General features: G+C 41.5%; 1 protein-coding gene across 1 annotated transcript; it reads left to right on the forward strand.

The window, feature by feature from the left end:
- The first annotated feature begins 2,949 nt into the window (after window positions 1–2,949).
- Window positions 2,950–3,864, forward strand: LOC144707393 (putative transcriptional regulator tpeD). The gene is made up of 2 exons (XM_078580495.1): window positions 2,950–3,102; window positions 3,376–3,864. Exons 1-2 carry the CDS (start codon window positions 2,950–2,952, stop codon window positions 3,862–3,864), a joined length of 642 nt encoding a protein of 213 aa, XP_078436621.1.
- Window positions 3,865–27,095: the final 23,231 nt, after the last annotated feature.

Raw genomic sequence — 27,095 nt, forward strand, 5'->3', positions numbered from 1 at the left:
TTTTTGGCTTATCACAATACATATGAGATCATATTCTACAAGAGAAGCAATGAAGTGTTTATTTAGCTAGATGCTCTTGATATAGAGGGGGGCCACGTGAGACAATAGTAATGGATATGGACTATTAAAATGACCTCCCCTTGCTAATTTGATTCTCCACAAAAGAAAGGAAGTTAAATGATACAAGCACACATCATGAATTTCTCGCAATGAAAGGAAAGCAAGTCATCCCATGTTAGTTAGAGTGAGACGAAATAAGATGAAAAGATGTAGAAGAAACAAAGAGAAGGATAACAACGAAAACATATCATCAATAGATGATACCACAAAGAGGAAGAGGAGAAGAAAATTTTGGGAGTTGGGTATATTCTAAGTATAGTTCAGGGATGCAGACAGGACGGGACGAAGATGGTTCGGGATGAATTTCATCCCATCCTACGTCCGATGGTAGCGTAGGGACGAAGGATGGGGCGGCTTTTCGTCCACCGACAAAAAAACTGTTCCACCCAAGAGTTTCGGGAAGGTTTTTCATCCCGTCCCGGCTTAAAATCATCCCGTCCTTCATCTCGGACGAAAAATTAATATAATAATGTTGACAACTTCAGAAATATTCTTATGTGCTCCTCCGCTTGATAGATTTGGGGCAATTTATGCTTCTCTGAAGGGGAACTGGTCCACCCACTTCCGGCGCTGGGCGATCCTCCACCAGGACCACCACTTCTTCGACGTCCAGTTATGTTTAGAAAAGTCATTTTGGGTGTGTTGACGGTGTATCATCGTCCTCATTGGGCCTTTTTTCGATGTTCGTCTTTGCCTGTTTTCTTGTTCCGTTCATATTCCTTTCTGTCATTTTTTTCATCTGTGTTCTTCTTCTTCTCATTTCTTATTCTCTTCTCGTATTCCTCTAGTCTTCGTGTTTCTTTCTATCTTATTCTTCGTTATGTTTTCTGTTCTCCCTCTCTTCTCTCTCTTCTTTCGGTTTTTTATTCTTTTCTTTACACATCGATTATTCTGTTTTCTTGTTTCATTTTTGTTTTTCTTTCTCCATTCATCTTCCATTCTTCTTCTTCTCTTATAATTTTTTTTGCTTCTATACTTCTAATTATAATCATTTATTTAGATTCCATTTATTTTTCATTTTTTTATTTTCTGTTAGATTTCTTCTTTGCTAGTTTTGAAGATCTTCACCTTTTACTATGCCCTTGTAATTCGTTCTTAAATTCTGATTATCTCTTATTCCTTTCTTTCTCGTTGATGAATCTTTACATTTTGTTTTACAATTCGTCTTTGCTTTTTTTCTCGTTCTGTTCATATTCTTCTATGTCAGGTTTTTTCATCTATGTTCTTCTTCTTCTTCTCTGTTTTTCTATTCTTCATATTTTTCTCTTGTCCTCTTGTGCCCTCTTCTGTTTCTTCTCATTCCTTCTTCTCTTGTATTCCTCTATTATTTTTGTGATCTTATTTTCCATCATCTTTTCTTATGTATTAATTTTATTTTCTATTCTTCATTTGTTTCTTTCTATCATATTCTTCGTGTTGTTTTCTGTTCTCCCTCTCTTCTTTCTCTTCTTTCGGTTTTTTATTATTTTCTTTACAAATCATTTTTTTCTGTCTTCTTGTTTATTTTGTTTTGTTTTCTCTTTTTCATCTTCCAATCTTCTTATTTTCAAGTAATATTTTTTTTGTTGCTTCTGCACTTTTGATTGTAATCATTTATTTAGCTTCAAATCATTTTTCCTTTTTTATTTTCTGTTATATTTCTTCTTGGTTAGTTCTGTTCATATTCTTCTCTGTCATGTTTTTTCATCTATGTTCTTCTTTTTTTTTTTTTTCTATTCTTCATATTTTCCTCTTGTTCTCTTCTGCCCTCTTCTCTTTCTTCTCATTCCTTGTTCTCTTCTTGTATTCCGCTATTCTTTTTGCGATCTTATTTTCATCATCTTTTCTTATGTATGAATTTTATTTTCTAGTCTTTATTTGTTTATTTCTATCTTATTCTTCGTTCTGTTTTCTGTTCTCCCTCTCTTCTCTCTCTTCTTTTGGTTTTTTATTATTTTCTTTACAAATCGTTTCTTCTGTCTTCTTGTTTCTTTTGTTTTTCTTTCTCTTTTTCATCTTCCAATCTTCATATTTTCAAGTAATTTTTTTTTTGCTCCTGCACTTTTAATTGTAATCATTTATTTAGCTTCAATTTGTTTTTCCTTATTTATTTGCATCTTTATTTTGATGATGTGGCAATTCAATTTATCAATTCACTCTGTCTTATGCAGTCTTACCCTGGTGCGGGTACAGCCGGGTCTTGGTCACGCTCTTCAGCAAGCTGAGTCTAGTTGCCCCCACATTCTTGGGGCCTCTATAGGGATTGACATTGATTTTTAATCAGGTATGCACATGCTTCTTTGCATTCTTTGATGGTCTGTATGGTCTATGGCGGTTTGTATGTTGGGCGAGTTTTGTTTGTTTAAAAATAAGTTATTTGTTGAGATAACAATATAACGATAAATTTGTTCTAATACTTTTAATGCAAAAAATGTTGTCTGATTATCTAATTTTGCTGGATTCAATTTCTTTGTAGAATTGTGTTTTCTAATTTTGTCCTATACTGCCTGTTATGGATTGGGGTGTTATGAATTTTTGAGTTGAATGTATTATTCAACTTTATTGATTGCAGTGTTTGACATTGTTTAAAGTATTTATGATTTTCAAGGATTTCTGTAAATGTTAATGAACCAACGATGGTAATTGTAAATGTATTTTTCTAAGTGGAAAATAGCAGTAATATTTCCTGTGATTGAAAATATTTTCTGAAATTCCTGTTTGACAGAATTTAATCGTGACTGTAAGTGACACGTATTTTACAAATAATTGCATCCTGTTAATTACCTAGTTAGATTAATGAAATCTACATCTGCTACTACCCCAAAGTCGACAGCTAAGGCTACACCGTCAATGTCCGCGGATTGCAATGCAGTAGAGGTTGATGACAATATATCAACTCGTAGTGGAAGACGCAATCGATCAAAAGTTTTAGATCATTTTGTTGAAGTTGCCCTGGACGAGTATCAGTGCACGCTATGTCAGGTTGAGAACCCCATTCGTAAGGTCATCATCAAGAGGAATAAAGATAAGAGCACAAACATATTTTGGAGACATCTGGAGAAGGTGCACCGTAAATTTTACGACAAAATTAAGGGACTCAAACTGAAGCAGAGAACCATTCTCCACTACGATCTACTTTCCCATAAGTTGTACTTACGCGGGATCATCATGGAGGAGACGAAAGAAGAGTTCATTAGGTTCATCTACGACAATGATCTTCCTTGGCGTCTTGTGAAGATGAAGTCTTTCTGAAGAATGTGGTTCTATGGGACATAGGTGGTGGGGGACATCCCTGCTCCGGATGCGGTCAAGACCATGGTTGAAAGGGTGTATAGAGAAGTCCAAGGGAAGCTGGTGGAGATGTTTGCCAATGTCTCCAGCGTCTCACTTACCGTGGATGCTTGGACATCCCAGAACAACCTCGCCCTTTTAGGAATCACAGCCCATTGGATCGACAATGATCGGAAGCTATGTGAGCTTCTTCTTGGATTGCAACAGATCAAGGGACCCCATAGCGACTTGAACTTAGCGATGATCCTCGTGGAAGTTGCAAATCATTACGGCATTGAGTCGAAGATATGTGCTATCACCACGGACAATGCGTTCAACAACAGAACAATGATGGCCTCCATTGTGGATCAATTGAAGACAGTAAACCCCCAATTCACCATGGACCGACATGTACCATGCATTGCCCATGTACGGAACCTCGTAGTCCAGGCTGGACTACGAGGTCATTCACAATCCAGAACCTCCGGCAACTAATTTGCTACATGTCCAAGATCTTCGCCCAGTAACACCATTGGACACAGAAGACCCAACTGATTTACAAGTCGACGAAGATATTGCGGCAATAGTTGCACCTTTGGGAGAACTCCACTTTCACGATGTTAGAGCATGCTCTTGGTAAGAAAAATGTTCTGGACCGCATGGCTATGCGGTTCCTTTCGACATCCACCAAAGATTACGACCTATGGCAGGAGGACTAGGAGTTGATAGACAAATACCTATGCGTCCTTGGCCCACTGTGCCAGGGAACTGACTTTGTGTGCTCGGCGAAGAAATTGCCAATAACTGAAGTAACGTCATTGGTCTCAGAGCAGACGAATCACCTTGAGCATGCTACGAACAATGCACGGGCAGCATTGGATGCTGAGCGATGGAATGCCCTACGGTCAGTGTGTGGTGCTATGCATAACAAATTCATGCAGTATGCAACCGTACTTTGGGGCAATAATACCGTCGTTATAGCGGCGACATTGGATCCATTCTCAAAATTTGATGTGGTTGATCTGTCATGTCGACAGTGTACTTTCCTATCTTGGAAGTCTATTGGATTATGCAGCTATGACAAAAGCAGCTGAATGTGACTTAGAGCAAGGAGTATTGTCGGTAAGTCGCTGTCCTATGCAGTATTCGTCCAAGCGGCAATATACGCATCCATGTAGTCGTCAACGACCACGTTCAACACTGAGGCAAGAACTGGATAAGTATCTTAACATCCCATGCAGTGAGGAGGAGGTGATGTAATACGACGTCGGCCGGGATCGATCGGCTCGTATTACGTCACAGGAATTATGATGCGAGGACGTGAGATGTAATTCAATGCACGGGAAAATAGCGGATGAGCAGTAGAGGGAATCGACGGATAACGGTGTCGGCCGTGCCGGTCAACGAGAGAAGAATGATCCCTAGATCAAACTCCCAATGACCCACGAAATCAACTAGACGTCTAGACAATGAGGGGTGTATGACGGCCCTGGAGTGTTCGGCGTCTAGGCCAAAGAATATCCGCCAACCTCAAGAATTCCTACACTCGATGACGGTGGCTATCCTATCCATGAATTGTAATGAAAATAATGGCAGAGGACGCGATAGCGGAAGACGAGACTGGAAAAGATAATAATGCTTGTAAATGGAGGGGAGACGAGACTAACCTTAAGTCCCGCTAATCCATGACATCAAATCTCGTTCTGGCAGGTGATGTGGTGTAGATGGTAACGTGTCGGTCGACGACTCTGGCGAGATCGCTCGGGCGTCGGACCGATGAGCGCAGGAGGTGAGCAAGTCAACCGACCTTGGGACCACGGCAAAGGAAATGGCAGCAGACGGGCATGCGCGGAGGTGTTTGGTGCGCGTGCGCATGGGCTGGCGCGAGGAGCACGACGCGCGCACTGGCGAGCGGATGCACCGCGCGGTGGTCGCAGGCGAGGGCACGTGGACGCCTGCAGCGGCGGGCGGAGAGGCGCGTGGGAGGGGTACCCTCTCGCGCGGACGCCGGGCGATGAACGGTGGAAGGGTGATCGAGCGGGAGGCGAGGGCGAGGGGCCAAGAATCGAGAGGAAAGAAGTGTGGGAGAATTGATGGTTCAAGAATGGTAATGGGGAAGGGTCAAGAACGAGATGGGGAAAGGACCAAGAACGAGATGGGACGGATCAAGAACGAGATGGAAGGATCAAGAACGAGATGGGAAGGGTCAAGAACGAGATGGGGGGGTTCAAGAACGTGAAGGGACAGATCAAGAACGGGAAGAGAAGGTGCAAGGAGGGGATGGGAAGGAACAAGAACGAGATGGGGAGGGTTCAAGGACGTGGAGGCGGATCAAGAACGAGATGGGGAGGTTCAAGAACGTGAAGGGACGGATCAAGAACGAGATGGGTAGGTTCAAGAACGTGATGGGAAGGATCAAGAACGAGATGGGGAGGGTTCAAGAATGTGGAGGGGCGGATCAAGAACGAGATGGGGGGGGTTCAAGAACGTGAAGGGACAGATCAAGAAGTTCAAGAAAATGGGTGGGGCGTGGTAGAATCAAGAAACGGGGCGAGGGGAAGGAATCAAGAAAACGTGGGGGAGGGGAAAGAGGGGAAATTCAAGAAATGTGGGAGGGTGTTCAAGAACGGTGGTGGGGTGGATCAAGAATGAAGAGAAGGGGGGGGTATGGATCAGGAATGGTGGAAGGGTGGAAAAAGGTACCAAGAAATGGCTTTCTTGAACTGTAACAACCAAGAACCCTCCAAGAAAGAGGAGTTCTTGATGGATCTGGGGTGTGCTCCCTCGGCGGAGCAGATTTCCCCGGTTGATGGCGTGTCGACGACACTTCTCTTTCGATTCTTGATGGCGGCGGCTTCTTGAAACTCTTTCCTTGCACCGGAGTGATCTCGACGGCGCGCTTTAACACGTCTCCCTCGGAGTGATCTTGACGGGAGAGACGTGGGCTCTACCCACGGAGTGATCTCGACGTGGGGTGGGGCTAGCCAAACCCCCTATACTACTCTCTACGATAGGGGGGGAGATGAATTGTGAATAAACTTTTCAACAATGACTCCAAGGTGTTCCTTGGGTATGCCATCCCCTTATATAGTGAGGATGGGTGCCAAGTGAACGTGGGAGAGGACGAACCGTCGCGAGACGTGGTTCGGCCTCTCCTTACAAATTCAAAATACAAACATAAAAAGTAAAAACGACGAGGACGGGGCCCAACAACATTGGCCCAGTCCACGAATCCGAAAATACAAACACACATGAAAATGAGCATAAGTAAAAAGATAAAAGTTCTTACGCGGGGTACTTAAACCCCGGGTGGCGAGCGTCGGCGCGAGCTGCTAGGCGTGGCTGACGACGTTTCATCGTGTCATCCTCGAGATGGTTCTTCGTCATCGTGGCGTCGTCCTCGAGATGGTCCTCCATCAGGAGGAAAACCCTCTAGGTTGGTGGAAGGATGTCGGGATGCGGTACTTGTCAAATTTGACAGTACTTGCTCGCCAATTTCTCGCTGTGAGTCTGACAAGCGCACTGGTGGAGTGGCTTTTTTCAATCGACTGAGGCATCACAACGTACCGACAATCACGGCTCGATGCAGAGAGCATTGATATGTTGATGATGCTTCGCGCATGGTTCTGTCGTGTAGATCAGGACTCCTCCCACTCTGATGATGACTCCAACGACGATGACAGCTTGGGTGCTGGTGCGTTACGCTCTATCGCTTTCCATTTTTCTTTTTACTCACTCTCTCTACATTCCATGTTATAGAGTAATGGGGGGACAACATGATCGCATTGTTTCATTCACTCATACATTCTTACGTTCATTGTAAGTTCTGTTTCCTCTTTACTCTTTCTCTAATTCAATTATTGTTTCAATTTTGGTTAAAAACGAAGACTAAGATAAACTTGACTCAGTTTTTGTTCTTCGAATTTTGCCGTTGAAGATGATTAGATGGTTTTGTGTATCAACAGTTTCATATACATCAAGATGATTATGAAGTGGCGTTAAAAAATAAGGAATCCAAGGTTTGAGAAATACGGGGTTCCGTTCATTGAACAATTAGTCGAGATATGTTGATGTGTCGAATGTTTTTTATACCTCATAATGGTGATCTAAATGGCCAATTTTTTCACATTTTGATATTCAAACTTTGACAACCAGACTACCATTTCTAATTTGACGATGAAGATGATTAGATTTTGTTCATCGTCTAATTATCTTGCTCTCAATTGCTGGAATTTTCTTTGTTAACGAGCTGTAGTTGGATGAATTGAACTTCATCAACATCTATCCTTTGCCGAAATAACTCTCGAGATTGCTCTAATTACTGCCATCTTAGCTTTTCATTGTACTGGATGATTATACTTTTCTATGTATTTCGGTGACATGTTGTGATTATTCTTGAGCTCTTACAGTTTAGAGCAGTGGAATTTCCTTCTGGTAATATTTTGATCATGATATATGCTCTATTTCTTGGCTAAAAATGAAGACTAAGATAAACTTGACTCAGATTTTGTTCTTCGAATTTAAACGATGAAGATGAATAGATGGTTTTGTGTATCAACAGTTTTATATACATCAAAATGATTATAAAGGGTCATCCAGAAAATTTGAATCCAGGGTTTAAGACATACGAGGTTTCGTTTAATTTTTACTGAACAATTAGTTGAGATATGTTGATGTGTCGACAATTTTTTATGTCTCACAATGGTGATCTAAATGACCATTCAGAATTAAGGAATCTAAGGTTTAAGAAATATTGGGTTTCTCTTGCTTTTCACTCTTCAATTACTTGTGACGGTTTGATGGATTAGCTGTTTTTCTATTTCAATATGATGATCTAAATGGCCACTCAGAATTCTGGAATCTGGGGTTTAAGAAATATGGGTTTCTTTTGGTTCTTATTGGACAGTTAATTAAGTCTCACATCGATCACTCTATTTACCTTCAGGAAGTGGCCGGCCTTTGGTTGTTGGGGAGGTGGCTACGGTGCGGCTACAGTGCTTACCAGCCACGTACTGAAGATACTTAATATTAAAGTATTCAGCAGGATTTTCTGTTCCCTTCTGCGTCGTATTGTTTGTCTAATTTCCTCGTACTGAAAATACTGAAAATACTTGTTGAACATTTAAGTTGATGTCTACAAATTATTTTAATTTGAAAAATTAAAAGTATGCCATTTTTATATTTCTTTACATACTCAGATCGAGTAATTAACCTCATGAAAGAGCAATATAAAATTTATTAATTAGGGAACCGCCCTTTTAGGTATCGGTTTTCCCTATTCGTTGATTTAAGTAATCAAAATTTAACCCATAAACATAATATAATAATAGGTCACGCAATCTAATAATAAGTAAGAGTGCAATTTCTTGTTACCTTCAGCCATGCTAGAATTAATTTCACCATATCTAAAATTAAGAAATCAAAATTGAACCTATACACATAATATTTCTCCATACCTATAAATTAATGTTGATTTATTAAACTTCCCAAATAAATTCGATTAATTAAAATGGAAATGAACTCAATTCCAATAAAAAAACTAGTTACCCTGAAGTGGGAATTTTAGTTTAATTCATAATCCTTACATTTTTTTGGGGATTAAATAAATATTTTCCCAATTTTTTTCGTCCAAATTTGTCTGTCCCACCGTCCAGGCCTATCAAAACGACGAATTTTTTGTCCCTCAAGATGAAAATCATCCCGTCCCACCGTCCGATGGACAATTTATCATCCTAAAATTCATTGGACCCCCAGGGACGGGACGAATTTTTTGTCCCGGGACAAAAAAAATGAACCATCCGCGTCCCTGCACTATAATTCTATGTAACATGGAAGATAGCTGAGAACTGCATTTAAAGGTTCACAAGTACATTGTTGGGGAAAGATGGGTGGTAAGGTACACACCTCCTAAGTATATGGTCAACCCCTTGAAATAATGCTTTATTTCTTTATAGAACCTCTTTATAGCATTAACATCACAATCATCAGCTTTTTATAGAACCTCTATCTTCACATTTTTATCATAATGTCTATCCTTAAATAATTTGTTCTTGAATGGCAAGAAATAATCTAAACCAGATTATTGATTAACAAATCACTCCAGTAATCATGAATACAGATAAAGTCTAAGTAATGTGAATGATAGGGTAACATATTTATATTTCACAAGAAATAGATAGATAGAGGGAGAAAGACAAACCTACTATCAACATTTCAGCTCTAAACTCCTTTTGAATCCTTAGAATACTAAACCTTAAATTCGAATCATTATCAATTGTCTCTATCCTATCCTCTCATCTCTCTATCTACACAGAAACATAATATAAGACCGTTGAAAAAATTAAATACATTTTAACTAATATTATCTAGCTTCAAAAACTGTTTCCTTTACAAATTAAAATCATACAATTCAATAAAAATACTGTAAATTTGAGAAATCATAATACCATTTTAAAATAAATATTCCAAAGTAGACAAATATACTCTTAATGAGTTTAAAGTCAGAAATTTCCATAAAATTATAAAATCATTAATTTATCCAAACATATAATAAACCTCAAAAATAATTTATATAAATCCAAATATCTATATTTTAATTTACCAAAATATTATTTATGAAACTAATGTCACAAAGTTCTCTAAAAATACCATAAATTTTGGCAAAAAACCAGAACCCAAAATAAAAACAAATAATTATTTAACTAAATCAAAAAATAAGTATTGTGACTTGTAAAGTTAGAAAATTCAATAAACTCTTATAAAATTATAAAATTTAAATTTTTACTACAAAATATATTGAAATCTGAAAAATTTTATGTAAATTAAATTATGTGTTCTATACTTAGTTTTAGATTTAGTTCTAAATAATTCTTATTTGTATTCTTGGGTTCTGGTTTTCCCAAAACTTGTGGTAATTTAATAGAATTTTCCTACATTCGTTAAATAAAAAACTTAAGTGAATCTGAAGTTCGAAAATGCAGAAGTACCATAAGATCAGAAATTGTATAACTTTATTTTAAAGTATAATCAACCCCAAAAATACTTTATATAAACGTGAATATGTATTTTCGGTTTATAAAATTATTATTAATGAAAGTGATGTCATCAACTTCTTTCAAATACACAAAAGTTTTAAAAAAACAGAAGCACTTCCGAAAGTTTCATAAATCTTTTTGAGCCTTAATAACATGCATTGATAATCAATTAAATGAAATAACTACATAAACTATATAAAATTAGTCTTACAATTATCATGTTATTTGGGATTAGCAAATATACAAAGGAGTGTAGGGACGTTCCCATGGTTCTTATTCCTTATCTATAATTGTGTATGTGGATTCCTTGAAGATGCTCCTAAGATGATTTAATGTGTGATCCATGGTCAAAAGCAGTTATTTGAGTTAGTACTAATGCATTAGAAATCATCATTCACCTATATATCTCATTTTCCATTATCATTTCCAAGGACATCATGGCATCCACTTCCTTAAGTTGTCACATCATATACAATGCATATATGGCCCCATCTTGGGAACTCAACCATCTTCTTGAAGTTCTTATTGCATTTTGTGAGTTTACATTATGGCCAATGATGTTTATGAAAATAATATCAATTATTTTTATAAGTGAGTGATCATTGTTTTTAGCCAAAATCATAGGAGAAGCTTTAAATATTTTGATTTATTTTTCTGATATGATTATTTGTTCATCAAAAATATCATATTTATCAGATCATCTTAAATGTATTCATAATTCAAATGTAAATATTTTAATATTTCTTCAATTAAATTCATGTACTATACTCATTATATAGTATATTTATAATTTTATTTTATAGAGAACATAGATGTAATGTCATGTATGGGTATAAAAAATTATTGGGGAAAAACCAGTTTTCTGTTTGTCTCTAGAAAAAACCTATCTATCGCTCTCTCAATTTATGGTATCTCTCTTCCGACTCAGTCTGACTCTTGACTCCTCTCTTCCGACGCATTCTCTCTTCTGACACACTCACTTCAACACACATTCGCTCTCTCAGCCGCGATGCAACCTCCCAACCTTTGGCTGCAGATTGATGCTCTCTTATCGTTTGCTGAAGAAATCCTTTTGATCAATCAAGAAAATGATCTTTCAAATGGGATTTTTCCAAATTTGGACTCGTTCAAATTGATTGAGAAAAGGATCTCTCAAAGTGGATTTTTAAAAATTGGTGCTCTCCAAGATCCTCAAGAAATTACTCTCTCACTTTCCATCTCATTCAAAGTAAATTGTGCACACTCTCTCTTTCTGATCCAAGCAACCTCTCTTAAATGATTGATTTGAAGAGAGCCATCGATCCGTCTGTTCGCCCCAACTGCCCTGTGTCTGAGTAATCTGTCCAAGTTAATGTTCTTTTTTCTCTAGTGTGCAATCATGGTTTTACAACCTATTTTGCAATAGGTCGATTGAAAGTTCCTGAACGATGTTTTTTGTTTGTATTGCATTTTTTGGTTTTAGGTTGGATGAAATAATGATTTTTTCTACTTTCTATTTTGATTCTAAATTTCAGTTTTTATTTTGAATTCTCACCTAACTGTTGTATCCTTTGTGAAGCTCCATGATGATGTCTGATGATGGCGCGAGGAGCGCTTATACTCCATTCATTACCACCTCCGAGGGACATGAGCACACTATGGGCACCCGTGGCCTTCTTCTTGAGCTGCACTGGTATCACCTTTGTATCTTTTGTTTTTTGTTTCTTGGGCATGGGCGAGTAGGGTCTGAGTATAATTTGGACATTTACACTCACTCCATGCCTAAACACTTTTAAACACTTTGCTTAATATATAAAAGCTCCTAGGTGGCATCGAGGGCATGGCTGGACCGGTCTATGGGCACAACCCTTGGGTTGACCATATCTGGAACCATTTTTTGCCAAAAATCAAAATAAAAGAAATCCTTATTCTCCATTTTTGTGAAATTAAATTATGTTCGAAATAAATTTCTGGTTTTCACAAAATGTGATTTTAAAATCAATTGTTTGATCAGATTGATTTGTGTTTATCTCTATTACTCAGTTTCAAATTCTAATTATAAATTTTAACTTTCATAATCTGATTCTCAAATTTTTATTTTCTAATTCTCAATTTGTATAATCATGATTAAAACATGTGTAGAGGTCCAAATTGCTAACATATTTTTCCTGTTGCAATACTGAATTTGATTGCATTGTTTTTCGAGTTAGTTTGATCATTCTGTTGCTTATTCTAAGATTTAATTTTCTAAATATAAATCTCCTTATGGTGATTGATTATTAGATTGAATTGGACAAAATTTAAAGTAATTCATGGAAAGATACAATTCAAAGAAGTCTAATATCTTGTTGTGGGATAGATTATTGAATAATAATATTTTTTTAGAGCTAACATTTCACGTTTGATTTAGAACAAAAGTCTGAGAAAATTCACAAATAAGCCAGAAAGTCAAAGGCATCTCATTGATTGAACGGGGAGAATTTATTTGATATTAATAATTTTCCATTTCATTTATTACCTCTTGAAGTTTATCTTCTATTTTGATTATCATTGAATGAAATGAAGATGCATTTTTATGTTAAATTCCATTTTTATGCAATTTTTCATCCATTATGCAAAATGTCCTATTTTTAATGAGTTTTTGCATATCTTAAAAATAGTACGGAATTTTTTGATTAAGTAGAAAGAAAAACTAATAGTAATAAAATAAAATACTAGTCTTAATAATAATAGCATTACTAATAATAGTATTAATAATAATAATGAAAATGGGGTCCCTAAAGAGCCACCAAGGCGTGGCCACCACAGGCGCCACCCGCCGCAGCAGGCACAGCCAAGCCAAGCCTCAAAGCAGTCCACAGGTAATACTGGTAAGCGCCCAAGGTAAATGGATTAATTCGATTCACATTATTATGATCTACGGAATTTGTATACTAATTCAATTTTTTGAAACGAGCAATATGGGACTTTTAAAGCCAAGGTTTTTAAACCCGATCGGGCCAGGCCATCGATAGCAACAGAATGATCATGGCCCATTGGGCCAAGATCTTAAGAAAAATACACTTAAATTTGACCGGGCTTCGAGCCAACCCGGCCCAAAGCCCATATCGAAACGGGCCTTACTTAAATGCAATGTTATAATCTTGACCGTCGATCTTCCTTTGTAAGATCGAACGGTCAAGGTCATCTTTTAATTTATTTTCTTTTTTTCTTTTGTTCCAGGAGAAAACTCATCTAGGTGCGCTGATGTGGACAAATCCGATGCGCTCAACTAGACTCTCGTGGCTGACGTGGCGGGGCCGATGGAGCAGAGGTCAACCAGAATGAAAAGGGTTCATGATTATGGTTAAATCGTAGCCGTTGAACCCCCCAACACTAGGATCTAATGGTCTACAGGCATCATCAACCTTTTCCCCCTTTTTCCACCATTTTTGTTGCCGGAGCTGTTATTTTGGTGACGAGAAGGCAGATTTCTGCTGATTTGTCACCCGAGATGGTGGTGGAAAAGGCCCATATCAGTCAGGAAGGTCTGCTGACCATTGCTGCCCTATAAAAAGATCTGTAAGTCACCAGAAAACCATCTTTGGCCGCCGGAATCCTGAATCAAATCTTGAAATTAAATCGTCGGACAAGAAGGTCCTCCGTCTTTGCCTCTTGTTTCATGGATCTCTCGGTCAATGGTTGTGACAGAGCCATGACTTGAAGGGAGATTATTGGGGGAGAAGAGTCGAAGAAGGAGAAGGATCGCTTATGTGAAGGACGACGCGGCTCGGGGAGGTCTGGACTCGTTGGCGACTCCGAGCTGGTGCAGAAATCCAGTAAGTGATTCAATTTTTATGATTAGAAATTAATTGATTTAGATCATATTATAGTCAATGATTGAAGCAACATTCTAAATCCATCTCCTCAAACCATTCTCTCGAAATCGAAGTAATTTGAACTCGAGCAAAAAAACATAAAAGAACCCGAAAACACTTTTAAGTGTTTCATCAAACACTTTGATTTCAATATTTGACCCTGTTTTTTCTCTTATACTTCGACTCTAAAAATCCCACAAAAATATCCTAAAATCACTAATCTATAAAATCTTTAGAGAGGATTTCCTTTACACATCAGTATTAAATACTTCATTGTTCTCTTAAACATAACAACAAGCATCTAGTGGTGTTTGTGTATTATTGTACTCATTAGTTCAATTCAATTATAAGAGCCAATCCCTGTGGAGACGACCTTACTCAACACTATACATATCTGAGTAAGATTACAAATAAAAAATTTTATTTGGTTGAAGCAAAAATAACAATGACCAAAATTACACCCATTTTCACCTTCGTCATTCCCCAAAGGGTGTATTAGATTGATATGTCACGTCATCTTGAGTGTTACAGTTCATATTCTAGTAGTCCCCTCAGTATTCCTCACAGTTCTTCAATTCATAGAGCGTATTTGTGAACACTTCGTGTGGTTTGATCAACTAGAGGGCACCGACCATTTCTATTGGGTTTCTCAGTGAAAAGCACTTTGCCCAATGGATGAGGGAGATCAAGGAATCTAGTGTCCCCATGACATCCAAGACATATTTCAAAAGAAGTTATTATGGTGGATGCATACCATGAGCTTCCAATTGGGGCTCTTTCTATACACCAAGTATGATGAGTGGGCACCCTGAGTGGTGATGGGGGACCATTCAGCCTCGAAGACCTAGTTTCTTTGTTTTTATTCACACACGTGTGGGCCAGGTATGGTCCTACATTTTTGTGCATAGGCGAGCCCATATATGGGCATGTATGTGGTGTTTTTTTCTTATTAGGCCCTCTATGAAGCTTTTTTGGGCCTTCTTCCCTTTGTTTCTAAGGGGGAAGGCTCATATTTCCCCAATAAGAGGAGGGGGTTCCCATCGTAGAAGAGGAAAAAAAGAGGAAAGAAAAAAAGAAAGTCAAAATGCAGTCCCTTGGTTTTTTCTGGTTTATTAAGGTATTTTTTTATTAGTTTTAGAGTTTGAAAGAATTACAAAGGTGCCCTTGAGAAGGAAAATTAGGATTTCCATTGGGTCCTCGTCGGAGGGCCGCCGTCGAGCCCACCATGAAGCCGCGAATGCGGCCAAGCAGCCAACCGTAGTCGCAGCCACTACTGGCAGCCAGGCCGTAACCGTAAGTTGCGGTTGGGACAGTCGAAGCCGCGGCCGTAGCTGACTGCAGCCGCGGGCGATCCATCGTGGCCGTAGCCGACTACAGCTGCGGACGATTTGTCGTGACCGCAGCCACTAGCGGCGACTGCCAACAGTGACTATAGCCCCCCGCAACGGCCACAACCGCGAACAGCGGCCGCCAGGAACGGCCGCGGCCCCCTGTAGCGGCCGTAGCCGACCATAGTGCCCGCAACCGACCGCAGTTAAAGCCTCTGTCCATGGTGGACCGTTGCCATCTACGGCGATAGTCACCACGCCATCAACTGTAACCGCAACCGCGGCTAACAATCGCCAGGCCATAGCTGTAGCCGTAGTCGCAGTCGGAGTCCCTGTGCAACCGCAGCCACAACTAACAGTACCCAAACCGGAGCCGCAGTTGCAGATGTAGTCACAGCTAGACATGGTTGTTCTGTTCTGTTCTCTTTATTCGCACAAAAAATTCGCACAAGAGAACCGCACACGGGTCTGTTCTTTGTTCTGTTCGTTTAATGAGCAAAAATTAGAACGCACAATTCGCACAATTCGCACATTCGCACAAAATTTGCACATCCGCACAAAATTTGCACATCCGCACAAAATTCGCACATCCGCACAAATTCGCACATCTGCGCAAAATTCGCACATCCGCACAAAATTCGCACGAACCGCACAAAATTCGCACAAATCTTTGGAAATTTTGAAAAATTTTGTTGCAAATTGCATAAAATAGTGTCGGTTAATATTCTGACTTAATAATATCCTAGTTGATATGTTATCATCCAGATGAGCAGTTTTAATATAAAATTAATTAAAAAATTTTATTGGAAGAGGTCTCATTTTAGTGGTAGAAGACTACTTGATAATGTAGTGTATACTTTTTGTTTAGATAAGTTGAGGGTTATGGAAAAAAAATTAAGAAAAGTGAGGGGCAACTAACCCCACTAAAATTAAAGTACGAGGCAGGGGTTTAATTGTTAAAATTAATTGTGGGCTTCTTGTGGTTTAATTTTTTAGAGTTATTGAGTTCCAGTACAATCTACGATGGGGCGGTCTAGAGGCAAATGAACAAGGAAAGATAAAGGAATCGCCACAGAGGAGGAACTGGGAGAAACATAATCACCCACAAAGAGTGCGACAGCAATGGAGATCAGGAGGAGACAGAACATCGACAAACAGAGGAAGAAAAAGGAATGACCCCTGAAAAAGGAGAGGAGAAAGAAACAAGAACTACCAACGACTGGGGATTGGAGGAAGAGGACACTAAATAGAGTGTGAAAAAAAGACCTCTGTTGAGAGAATTACAGAAATACAGAGAGAGAGAGAGAGAAAGAGAGAGAGGAAAGTCCACAAAAGGGAGAGAGAGGATGGGCAGATAAAAAGAAAGAAGGAGAAAGGAAAGAGAGAGATGTGGGAAGGCAATGTCCAGCCATGGCTTGGCTCTACCATTGTAATGTATCACAGCAGCTTTTTCTGCTTCTTTTAAGCTTGTCTTCTCCTGGTAGCCAAGTCCCAGCATGTGCCACTGATGGTCAATTATGTAAACATGACCATGGAAGGCGATAAGTGCTGGTGGGAGAGTCCCCAGCTGCCATAGGCTTAGGCCAGACTCCACAGTCTGCCAAGAAAATGAATTAAATGGGGTTTAGAAAAGAAAAGAATAGAGGAGAAGAGTAGTGGGAGAAAAGAAGACGATGATGGAAGAATAGAAACTAAGGAAAGAATAGAAACTAAGTGAGGGAGGGATTCATGTCCCGGAGTAGGATGGAAGAATAGAAACTAAGGAAAGAGAAAGGAGCGGATAGACATTGCAAGTTTTGATGAGTTGGGGGCGAGGTTCTTGAGATGCAAGTAGATAAATGACGATAGAGATGGAAAGAGAGAGTGTGAGAGAGAGAGAGGAAGACAAAATCAGGAAGATAATAGCGGGAGCTACCAAATATGGGGTAGAGAAAGAGGTTGAGGGAGATAGCAAGACAGGGAAAGAGAGTGAGCCATAGAGAGAAAGAGAGCAAGATTGGGAGATGTATAAATACTTACAAATAGATTGAGAGAGATGTATAGTAAAATATTAAAAGATTGATGGATAGATAGAACGAACAGAGAAGGAGATAGAGACAACTAAACAGAGAGAGCAAGGGAAGAGACCAAAAACATGAACGCCCAGTTAATGTGGGATACAAGGAGAAGAACAAAAGTCAATATAATAATAAGTTTTCAAAGAGAATGGCCACTGAGATTGGAGACAAAGAGGAAGAGAAAAAACAGGAATTCTCAATGATGGGGTGGGGGGGGGAGAGAAGAAGGGGCAAGCGAGTGCAAGAAGAAGAAGAGGTAAAAATAAAGAAGGAAAAGAAAGGTGGTGAGGGACTTACGCTGGGGTTGTCACAGGCAACCATCTTTCCAGAATAAACAACCATCACCATCACAACGTATCAGAAGCTTTTCTCAAAGAAATATTAAACGAATAGGCTACACTTCAGCTCTGAATAATAAATTGAAACGTTCTATTAGATCTGAAATTGTCATAACGTATTGTTCATACTCCTCAGCAGCAAGGGCAACAATGGGTTCTTTTAGCATTTCTTCATACTCCTCAGCAGCTTCAGCAACAAGTCCCGCTGGATGTCGTCTATGATATTCGCGTATCTACGCAATAAAGATATCATGTGAGTCCAGATACTTTCCAACAGATTTCTCAATTTTAAAGCGAGAGCTTTTATAGAATGTGTCCCTCTCTTTACTTTGTTTAGACATCCAGCTCCATACGAAGTTAATAAGAGACGATCTGTGAATAAAGTCAAGAAATTAAAGTAAAAGGCATGCGCTTGAATCAAAGGTACTTGTGAGCGATTATTGGAGAAGAATGTTCTGTAGAAGATTTGTAAAACTAGAAAAGAAAAGGCGTAGTAATCACGAAAGAAAAAGTGTAGGTAGGCCTTGGTCGTATCGACGAGGACAAAGGAGGAATGGGAGTGGGTGTCGCCGGTGGGAAATCTATAATTCAAATTTTTAAAAGAAAAGTCTACATGATTTCCTTGAGAAAGATTATGGATTATGGCGGAAACCATGGCTTGTGGCATAAAAAATTATTCATAATTTCAGCAACGCGAATATATGGAACATGACAATCAACGCACAATTATTGATAAGCGTGGAACATGACAATCAACACGCAATTAAAGGAGAAATAGGCGAGGATATATGGAAATTCTCTAAGTAAGACGCACACACCTTGTTGTTCTATGATGCATCAACACGAATGTTGATTGGGTCGTCATCTTCGTCACCATCTTCATCCTCATCCGCTCGCAAATCTTCGTTGCTGTACCATGACTTCAGCATCATTAGGACTTCCACGCTCTCCGCTGTCCGTCGCGATCGCCTGTAGTTGATTACACAGTGGCCTTCTGAGAATAGACGCTCACACGCCGCACTCGTCTCTTGCACAGCTAGGAACTCCTTCGCAACCGTCGCTAACGATGGGTGGGAAATCTGACCTGTTTTGAGAGAACTATTAATCCTGTATGCATTCACGACTACAATATATATGAAAATTAAATATTACCTGCCGTCTTCCACCAATGCAACACTTGTGTGCCAAAATCTGGGGGGGCCGTCGCATACACGTCGAGCTCCTCAATAGGCTCAACTCTCTGCGGTAGTTCAGAGGGATCGAGCAGTTCTTCTAGTTCCATTTGTATGAAGTCACTACTCGCTGCTACAGCGGATCGTTCGGTGAATCCGCTCCCATCATTCCTAGATACTGCACGGGACTGCAGGATACTGCGCACTGTAGACAGTACATCACTCTTTGCATGTGGGTCAATCAAGCGAAGTTTCATGGATGGGTCCAGTAGAGAGGCAATAGTGAACGCCTCATTTCGCGTAAGTACGGATACATATTTCTCTAACTTCGCCCTCATAGCCGCACAAACATTAGATAAGGCATTCCGTTGTCTGGCGGACATAGCGTGTCCAATGTGAACCGTGGAGGACTCCGTGACTCCCACTCTAATAAGCTCAAGGTGCCTCATCAAACCCTTAATAATTATTATGCCCTCATTTGACGTCAGTGCCTTGCTCCGAATTGCGACGTAGGTACCTTGTTGTAGTGGTTTCAGCAAGTCGACAAATTTCTCAATGAGGTCCCACTCCGCGTCAAGTAACGGCCGTTTGCGAAGCACATTCGACAGCAGCATATCGATGACGAATCTTTTGCCCATGCATCCACGGAGCATCTTGAAAGTAGAGCTCCACCGTGTGGGGCAAGCTATCGGGATCCTACTCATGTCTGTCAAATTCAACTACCCACAATATGAGAAATATTTTGCCTCTTTCTTGGACGATCCTCTTATAGCTACAACCACCTCTCTTAGGCGCCGGACAACGCCACCTAAGGAAATCGCTTGGCCAGCCAACTCCTCCGCCGGGAAGTCATTGACAATATCAGTGAGGTCAACTTCGTCAACGAAGGTTGCCTCGGGCGCTTCGTCGACGACAACGAGCGCCTTAAGTCCGGCCTGCATAACTAAATTGATCACGTGGGCAATACACATCACATGTCTTTTTGCAGTGAGATGGGGGTTCACGGAGCGCAACTCTCGCTCCAATTTCGCAATCATTGTAGTATTATTCGACGCATTATCTGTTGTCATCGCGCATACCTTTGCGCTCAAGTTAAAATCAGAAAGAACCTCCAACACAATTTCGCTCAAGCACTCCCCACTGTGTGTGCCCTCCAACTGACGTATAGCGACGACACACACACACATCTTCCACTCGGCGTCAATCCAATGCACAGTGAGTCTTAAAAATGAGATTCGATTTGCAGAAGTCCAACAATCTAAAGTGATCGCTACTTTTTCGACGCACTCCAATCGGGTGCGAATACCAATCTTCAACTCACTGTATAACTTGAAGGCCTTTTCCTTCACAGCCCTTGTCGATGGATCGAGATCTCTTCTTGTGCGATGTAGCGCAGTAATCGTATGAAGTATTTCTTGCAGACAATGTTCCACGGTGCGGCTGCCTGGCATATGAACCGCACAAGCTCCTCTTTTGTCGTCTCCGTTGTGCGCCCAGCGAAGCACAGTTTTCCTGGATTCTGTCGATCAAAAATGTTCGCCACAGATGGTTGGTTGGAAGAGCTCCCTTCACTAGCCTCGAGTGTATTATACTCTTTGCGGTGTACAATCTGTAAATGAAGCCATAGCACTGTACTGCAGCTATATTTGTTCTGCTCTAGTGTCACTCCACGACCCCTGGGCTGAGCAGCGCATAAATTGCATGTGAAAACCCTAGGCCCTACAGCGGTGTAGTGTACTCGGGCAACGCATTCGTTCTTTCTCTTCTTCTTCTTCTGGACTTGGCCAACAGTCCGCTCCGATGATGCAGAGCTTTGGGATGAAGCAGATGTATGTGATTCATGTGTTCTAGGCATCTTAGGGTGCAAGTTCAAACCTAAATTACAAGAAAGTTAAGGACATCAACTACAGTGCAACGTGGCTATAGAACACAAAAATTAAATTCTAGATTAATATAAATGTTAGATGAACATGAAGTATTACGTAAGGGAAAATTAAATCAGCAAAAAATAACGAACATGGAGAGTGCCCCACAACAACGTAAAGCGGCAGGGGTTGTTTGGAATATCCAAGATAAATAGAAAAAAAACTTAATAAAGATAAAGAAGAAAAATGTACCAGCAACTACGCAACCAATTTTCCACAGGCCTCGTCAGACGCTTGCGATGCTCAGCCTACTCCACATCGAATGAAGGATAAGAATAGTGAGGCTTCCGACAACGTAGCGACCAAATGAGCATTGCATATGGAGAGGGTGATGGAGAGGGCTAGGAAGAGGAATTGGAAAGGGGGAACATAGAGTTACATAGACAGATAGAATATGGAGCAGAAGGGAAGATGAAGAAGATGAAAATGAAGAAGAGGAAGAAGATAAAGATAGAAGAAGAAGAATATGGAGAAGGGAAGAAAAGGGTAGATGAAGAGATTGAAAAAGAAGAAGAAGAAGAAGATTAAAATGATGTTGAGGAAAAATAATAATAATAAGGACGTTGAGCAGGAAAAAAGAGAAGAAGACGAAGAGGAAAAATAAGGCACGAAAAAAACTAGGAAGAGAGAAACGAGGAAGGAAAAAAAAGGGAATAAAACGGTGGAATGTGCTGCTGAAGAAGAAGAGAAAGAGAAAAAAATAATAATAATAAGGACGTTGAGCAGGAAAAAAGAGAAGAAGACGAAGAGCAAAAATAAGGCACGAAAAAAACTCGGAAGAGAGAAACGAGGAAGGAAAAAAAAAGGGAATAAAACGGTGGAATGTGCTGCTGAAGAAGAAGAGAAAGAGAAAATAATAATAATAATAAGGACGTTGAGCAGGAAAAAAAGAGAAGAAGACGAAGAGGAAAAATAAGGCACGAAAAAAACTCGGAAGAGAGAAACGAGGAAGGAAAAAAAGGGAATAGAACGGTGGAATGTGCTGCTGAAGAAGAAGAGAAAGACAAAAAAATAAGAGCAAGATTAACTAACAGGCATAAGAGAAGAAGCAAGAGAAAGAAGAATATGGAGAAGAATGGAAGGAGACAATAGAACAAAAACAAAAAATGAGGAACATAGAGTTACATAGATAGATAGAATATGGAGCAGAAGGGAAGATGAAGAATATGAAAATGAAGAAGATGAAGAAGATAAAGATAGAAGAAGAAGAATATGGAGAAGGGAAGAAAAGGGTAGATGAAGAGATTGAAAAAGAAAAAGAATAAGATTAAAACGATGTAAAGAAAATAATAATAATAATAAGGACGTTGAGCAGGAAAAAAGAGAAGAAGACGAAGAGGAAAAATCAGGCTGGAAAAAAACTAGGAAGAGAGAAACGAGGAACCAAAAAAAAGGGAATAAAACAGTGGAATGTGCTGCTGAAGAAGAAGAGAAAGAGAAAAAAATAAGAGTAAGATAAACTAACAGGCATAAGAGAAAATTAGAGCATGAATTCCTGAAAGAATCCATGAAGAAGGACGCATTTTTTTCCTAATCGAATAAGGACGCATGAAAAGAAGAACATCCACTGTCATTGCTTATTCCTGGTTATCCATGAAGAAATCTACTTGATTTTGGTCATATCAGAGAGATGAGACTACTGAATTGGGGAGACGGTTCTCACTTTTCATGATGTATTCTAGTTTTGTTGGGGAGATAGTTCTTATCGAGAATTGGAAGACAGGAAGAGACGTGTCAATGAACTCGAGAAGGTTTACTCAGACATGATGCTGAAAAAAGAGCTGCAGGTACTACGATCTTCTTTATTCATGTGAATTAGGACGCATTTTTTTCCAAATCGAACAGTTTCCTCAGAAATCAAAATCAAAATCCGAGTGCCAAAATCAAAGAAAAATCACCGTATAGAACAATAAAAGAATGAAAAAAAGAGTATTTGGAGTGGGGATGGGGCGAGATTCTGACCAGGGTATGAGAGGAAGGGGTCGTTTGATGGGATTTTCGAATCGCCGCCCGAACTAAGAGTGGGGGTCGCTTTTGGATCCGGCGGCAGCCAATCGCTCCCCGCCACCAAACTTTGCGGCTGGTCGGGGACGTCGGGGACGCCAAGGCGGACTCTGCGAGGGCAGCGGCGTTGGGGACTGGAGACCGGCGTCGACCGGCGTCGGCGGCGTCGGCGTCGGCGTCGAGTGGCGACTGGCAACTTGGCGAGGGAGAGCGGGAGAACAAGACAGCGAGAGAGCGTGAGACTGGCGGGAGACTGAGGACTCCTATATTTTTTTTTACTTTTTTAATATGTTTAAAAATGAACCGCACAATTCGCACAAACGAACCACACAGGGGTTTGTGCGAAGTGCGGTTCGTTTCATTATGCGTTCTGTTCGGAAAATCCGAACAGAACGCACAATTCGCACACATTCGCTCAAAGGGATCCGCACGACCATGTCTAGTCGCAGCCGCAGCCACAGCCGCAGTTGTAGCCGCCTGCCTTGGCGGCATTTGCTGCCATGTCATGTCGCCATGCCCGTTGTTGCCCCCGCCGCCATGCCTACCAGTGCCACCATATCAACCCGCGCTTGCCGCCATCCTCATCATCATGCTTGCCTATGATCACGTCGGTGTGCCTACATGCGCCGATGTGCCTACCTGTGTCGCGTGCCTACCGACATCGTTGCGCCTACGTGCGCCAACTTGCAATGCTGCCGTCCTCGCCACCGCCCTTGCCTCCAAGCCCGTCACTGCGCCTACTTGCGCCACTATGCCTACCCGCACCACCACCATCCTCGCCATCGCGATCGCCTCTGAGCCCGTCGCAACACCTGCCTACGTCGCTGCGCCCACCTATGCTGCCATGCCTACCTGTGCCGCCATGCCCACCTATGCCGTCGCACCTACCTGGGCCATCGCACCTACAAGTACCGCCATGCCTATCTGCGCCGTCATGCTTATCCACGCTGTCGTGCCTACCTGAGCCGGCGCATCTACCTGCACGTAGACATGGTTTTTCTCTTATGTTCATTTGAAACAAACAAAAAATTTGCACAAAAGGACCGCACAGGGCCTTGTTCTTTGTTCTGTTTGTTTTTTTTAAATGAACAAAATTCGCACAAAACTAGAACAAAATTCGCACAAAACTAGAACAAAATTCACATAAAGTGAATAAAAGAACCGCACACAGGTCTGTGTGATGTTCTATTTGAAGTCATTTTTGTTCTGTTCGGAAAATCGAACAGATCGAATGATTCGCACAAAAATAACATAACTACCACATCTACCTACGCCACACACGCGCCTAGTGTTCTCTAGAGTAACTTCGAGGGGAGTGATTGTCGGACTACCCACTACCGCCAGTTCACCATCGCAAAGTACATGCCACCGCAGGAAGAACAGCCGCCCACCGCCGCCTGTTCACGATCGCAAAGTATATGCCACCGCAGGAAGAACAGCCACCGCCGTCGTCGCCGACACCTACCTCCATTTGACAATAGCTAGTTTTACAACCATCATCGTCATCGTAGAGACACCTGACATCGACGTCACTAAAGTCCGAGGCTACCTTGTTACAGCCATCCTATGCCATTGTGCCTTGTGCCATTTGAGGCCCAGCACTACAGTCTCCTAGAGTAGCTCAAGGGGAACGTCCATCGGATGACATTCCGCTGCCAGTTCACCGCCGCGAAGTACATGCCACCACAGGAAGACCAGCCGCCATGCTGCACCACTAACGCCTATCTTTGTTGCCTATAGCAAGTCATAACCAAAGCCTACCGCATCATTGTTACTGACGTGGCTACTCACCGCCCTCCACCACCGCTCTACTGATTAGCAGCCCTTCCCTTGTGGTGTAACATGAACCGTCCAATCCCTACACATCGTGTTACATCAAATGGTTAATATTAAAAGCCCCAAATGGCAGCATACTTAGCAACATCACATGCTTGAGATGTCCACAATGATCTGCTAGCAAGGGGCCATGAACACGAATAGTGCCTGGTACAATACTTGGTTCACGAAAAATTCCTTAGCTAGCTATCCTAGTATTATATAGCATCCATCACTTCCCGTTGATGATGGGTTAGTTGCTAAAAAGGAACATTAGTGATGGGAACCATCTAGCTCCAAAGATCGGTCTCAACCAGCTCGAGGAGCCAGGGTTGCGGAGAAAGACCCCGACTTCAAGTATTCAGCCTAGTCAACGGGCCCACGGAGGTTGATGTTATATTCATTCATGCTTTTATGGCTTCCTTTTAGTTTTGAAGACCATGTATATGCACCTACATGTTTGTATGTCTGGGCCTTGGTGGATGGCTCATGTGTTTATGTTTGTGTGCGGAGCTATGTGGGCAGGTGTGTGAGCCTCTCCTTTCTAGAGGGCTCACAGGATCCAGCATTTGGGCCTTCCCCTTAATTTCTAAGTGGGGCTCATATTTACCCCCTATGTAAGGGGGGATGGAGTACCCCTTGTTGAAAGCTAGAGCAAAAAGAAAATAAAAATGAAGGAACAATATTTATTTTATTTTATTGTATGTGTATTGTTCATCTTATTTATGACTTTGCCACCACGGGTATGGCCTATACCTGGTGAAACCCTAATCGGTCACCAACATTTTTATTGCCATTATCATTTGAGGACACCGTCATTGCCACTGCCACTGTCGTCTGTGGCCGCCACCGCTATCGCCATTTGATGTTGTCATTGCCTCCATGTGCACCCTTGTGCGCCTGCATCCTGTGTGCCGACATTCACCGTCGCCCTCACCCTCTACACCGAAACCTGCCACTACTACATTCTGTGCCATCGTCTATTGTCGCTGCGCTCAGCATGGCATCGCGTGCCACCACCGTGCTTCGCATGCCATTGCCTTTCATCACTGTGCTCCGCGTTCTATTTGTCATTCCCCATTAACACTCCCAACATGTTGTTGTCTGTCATCTCGTGCTCCACGCTGGGTGCGTCATTGCCCAGCTGCACTCAGCATGTCACCACCGCTATTGCTGCGTGCCATTGCTAGTTGTTGCCCACACTTTGCACAATGTCTCTCACTACCAAAAGAATGTCGCCGCCATTCACGATCGCAGCCTTCCGTTATCACTTGCCAATGCACCGAGCTCCAATCTCTGGACCCTCTTGTCACCTCCTTCATTGGGGCCTCCCACCGGTGCTGCCAATCTGTGTGCCACCACGCGCGTGCGGTCAGGGTCTGTAGGCTCGACCCCAGCTTGCCATACGCCCGTTACTGCCTGACGCTGATTACATTGCTGCCATCACAACCATTGCCCACTGTTGTTGCCATTATCACGTCGTCACCTCCTACGGGCAGTTGTCGCTCCCGCTATGTTGTCTGCTACCATGGCTATCGCCAAACAATAGCCCATTGCCACCTTCAGTCGTCCATGTCCTCCCACATCCAGGAGATTCGACACAGCACTGCCCCGCATTTTGCATCAGTCGCACCACTCCGAGGGTATATGTCCTATACTACAACGCCACATGCCTACCCACTCTGCACACCTTCTCACGCCACATGCCTATCCGTGTTGCGCCACTACTCGTGCCACGTGCCTACTCACTATGTGTGCCTTTTCATGCCTCACACCTCCTTGTGTTGTGCTTGATACCCATGACGTACTTGTGTTGTGCTTGTGTTGTGTTGTGTCGTGAGTCTCCTAGCATGTACCATCACCGGAAGCTACTGTTCAAGCTGCTCAACGCACTCGCCCCACGATGATCACCAACGGGTCCCACGTCGGTTCCTCATTGCTACGGTCATGACCAATAGGGTTTCAGCCCCACAAATGCACTTTTCATTACACCTTCATATGTTATTAACTTCTTTCAATACCTCCCGAGCGCATCTCCGCCATCAGGGTTAGAATAGAGTTGGATAGGATTATTGTCTTGAGGGATAGGATTCTTGTCAGTACACCCTTGGTTGCACTATCAAGGGTGTATGTCCTAGCAGCAGTAGTTGTGCTCACACCCTCAGTCTTGGACCTAATGTCTGGGTCATTCGGAGCCTAGTGGCATACCCAAAACCC

The sequence above is a fragment of the Wolffia australiana genome, chromosome 9 (assembly GCF_029677425.1).
Source record: "Wolffia australiana isolate 7733 chromosome 9, ASM2967742v1".
NCBI classification, from domain to species: Eukaryota; Viridiplantae; Streptophyta; class Magnoliopsida; order Alismatales; family Araceae; genus Wolffia; species Wolffia australiana.

Bases quoted from the DNA above. Each gene is read 5' to 3' on its own strand.
- LOC144707393 (XM_078580495.1), top strand. From the start codon at position 2,950: ATGTCCGCGGATTGCAATGCAGTAGAGGTTGATGACAATATATCAACT. The intron at 3,103-3,375 runs GTCATCATCAAG...TATGGGACATAG, and splicing joins TTGAGAACCCCATTCGTAAG to GTGGTGGGGGACATCCCTGC.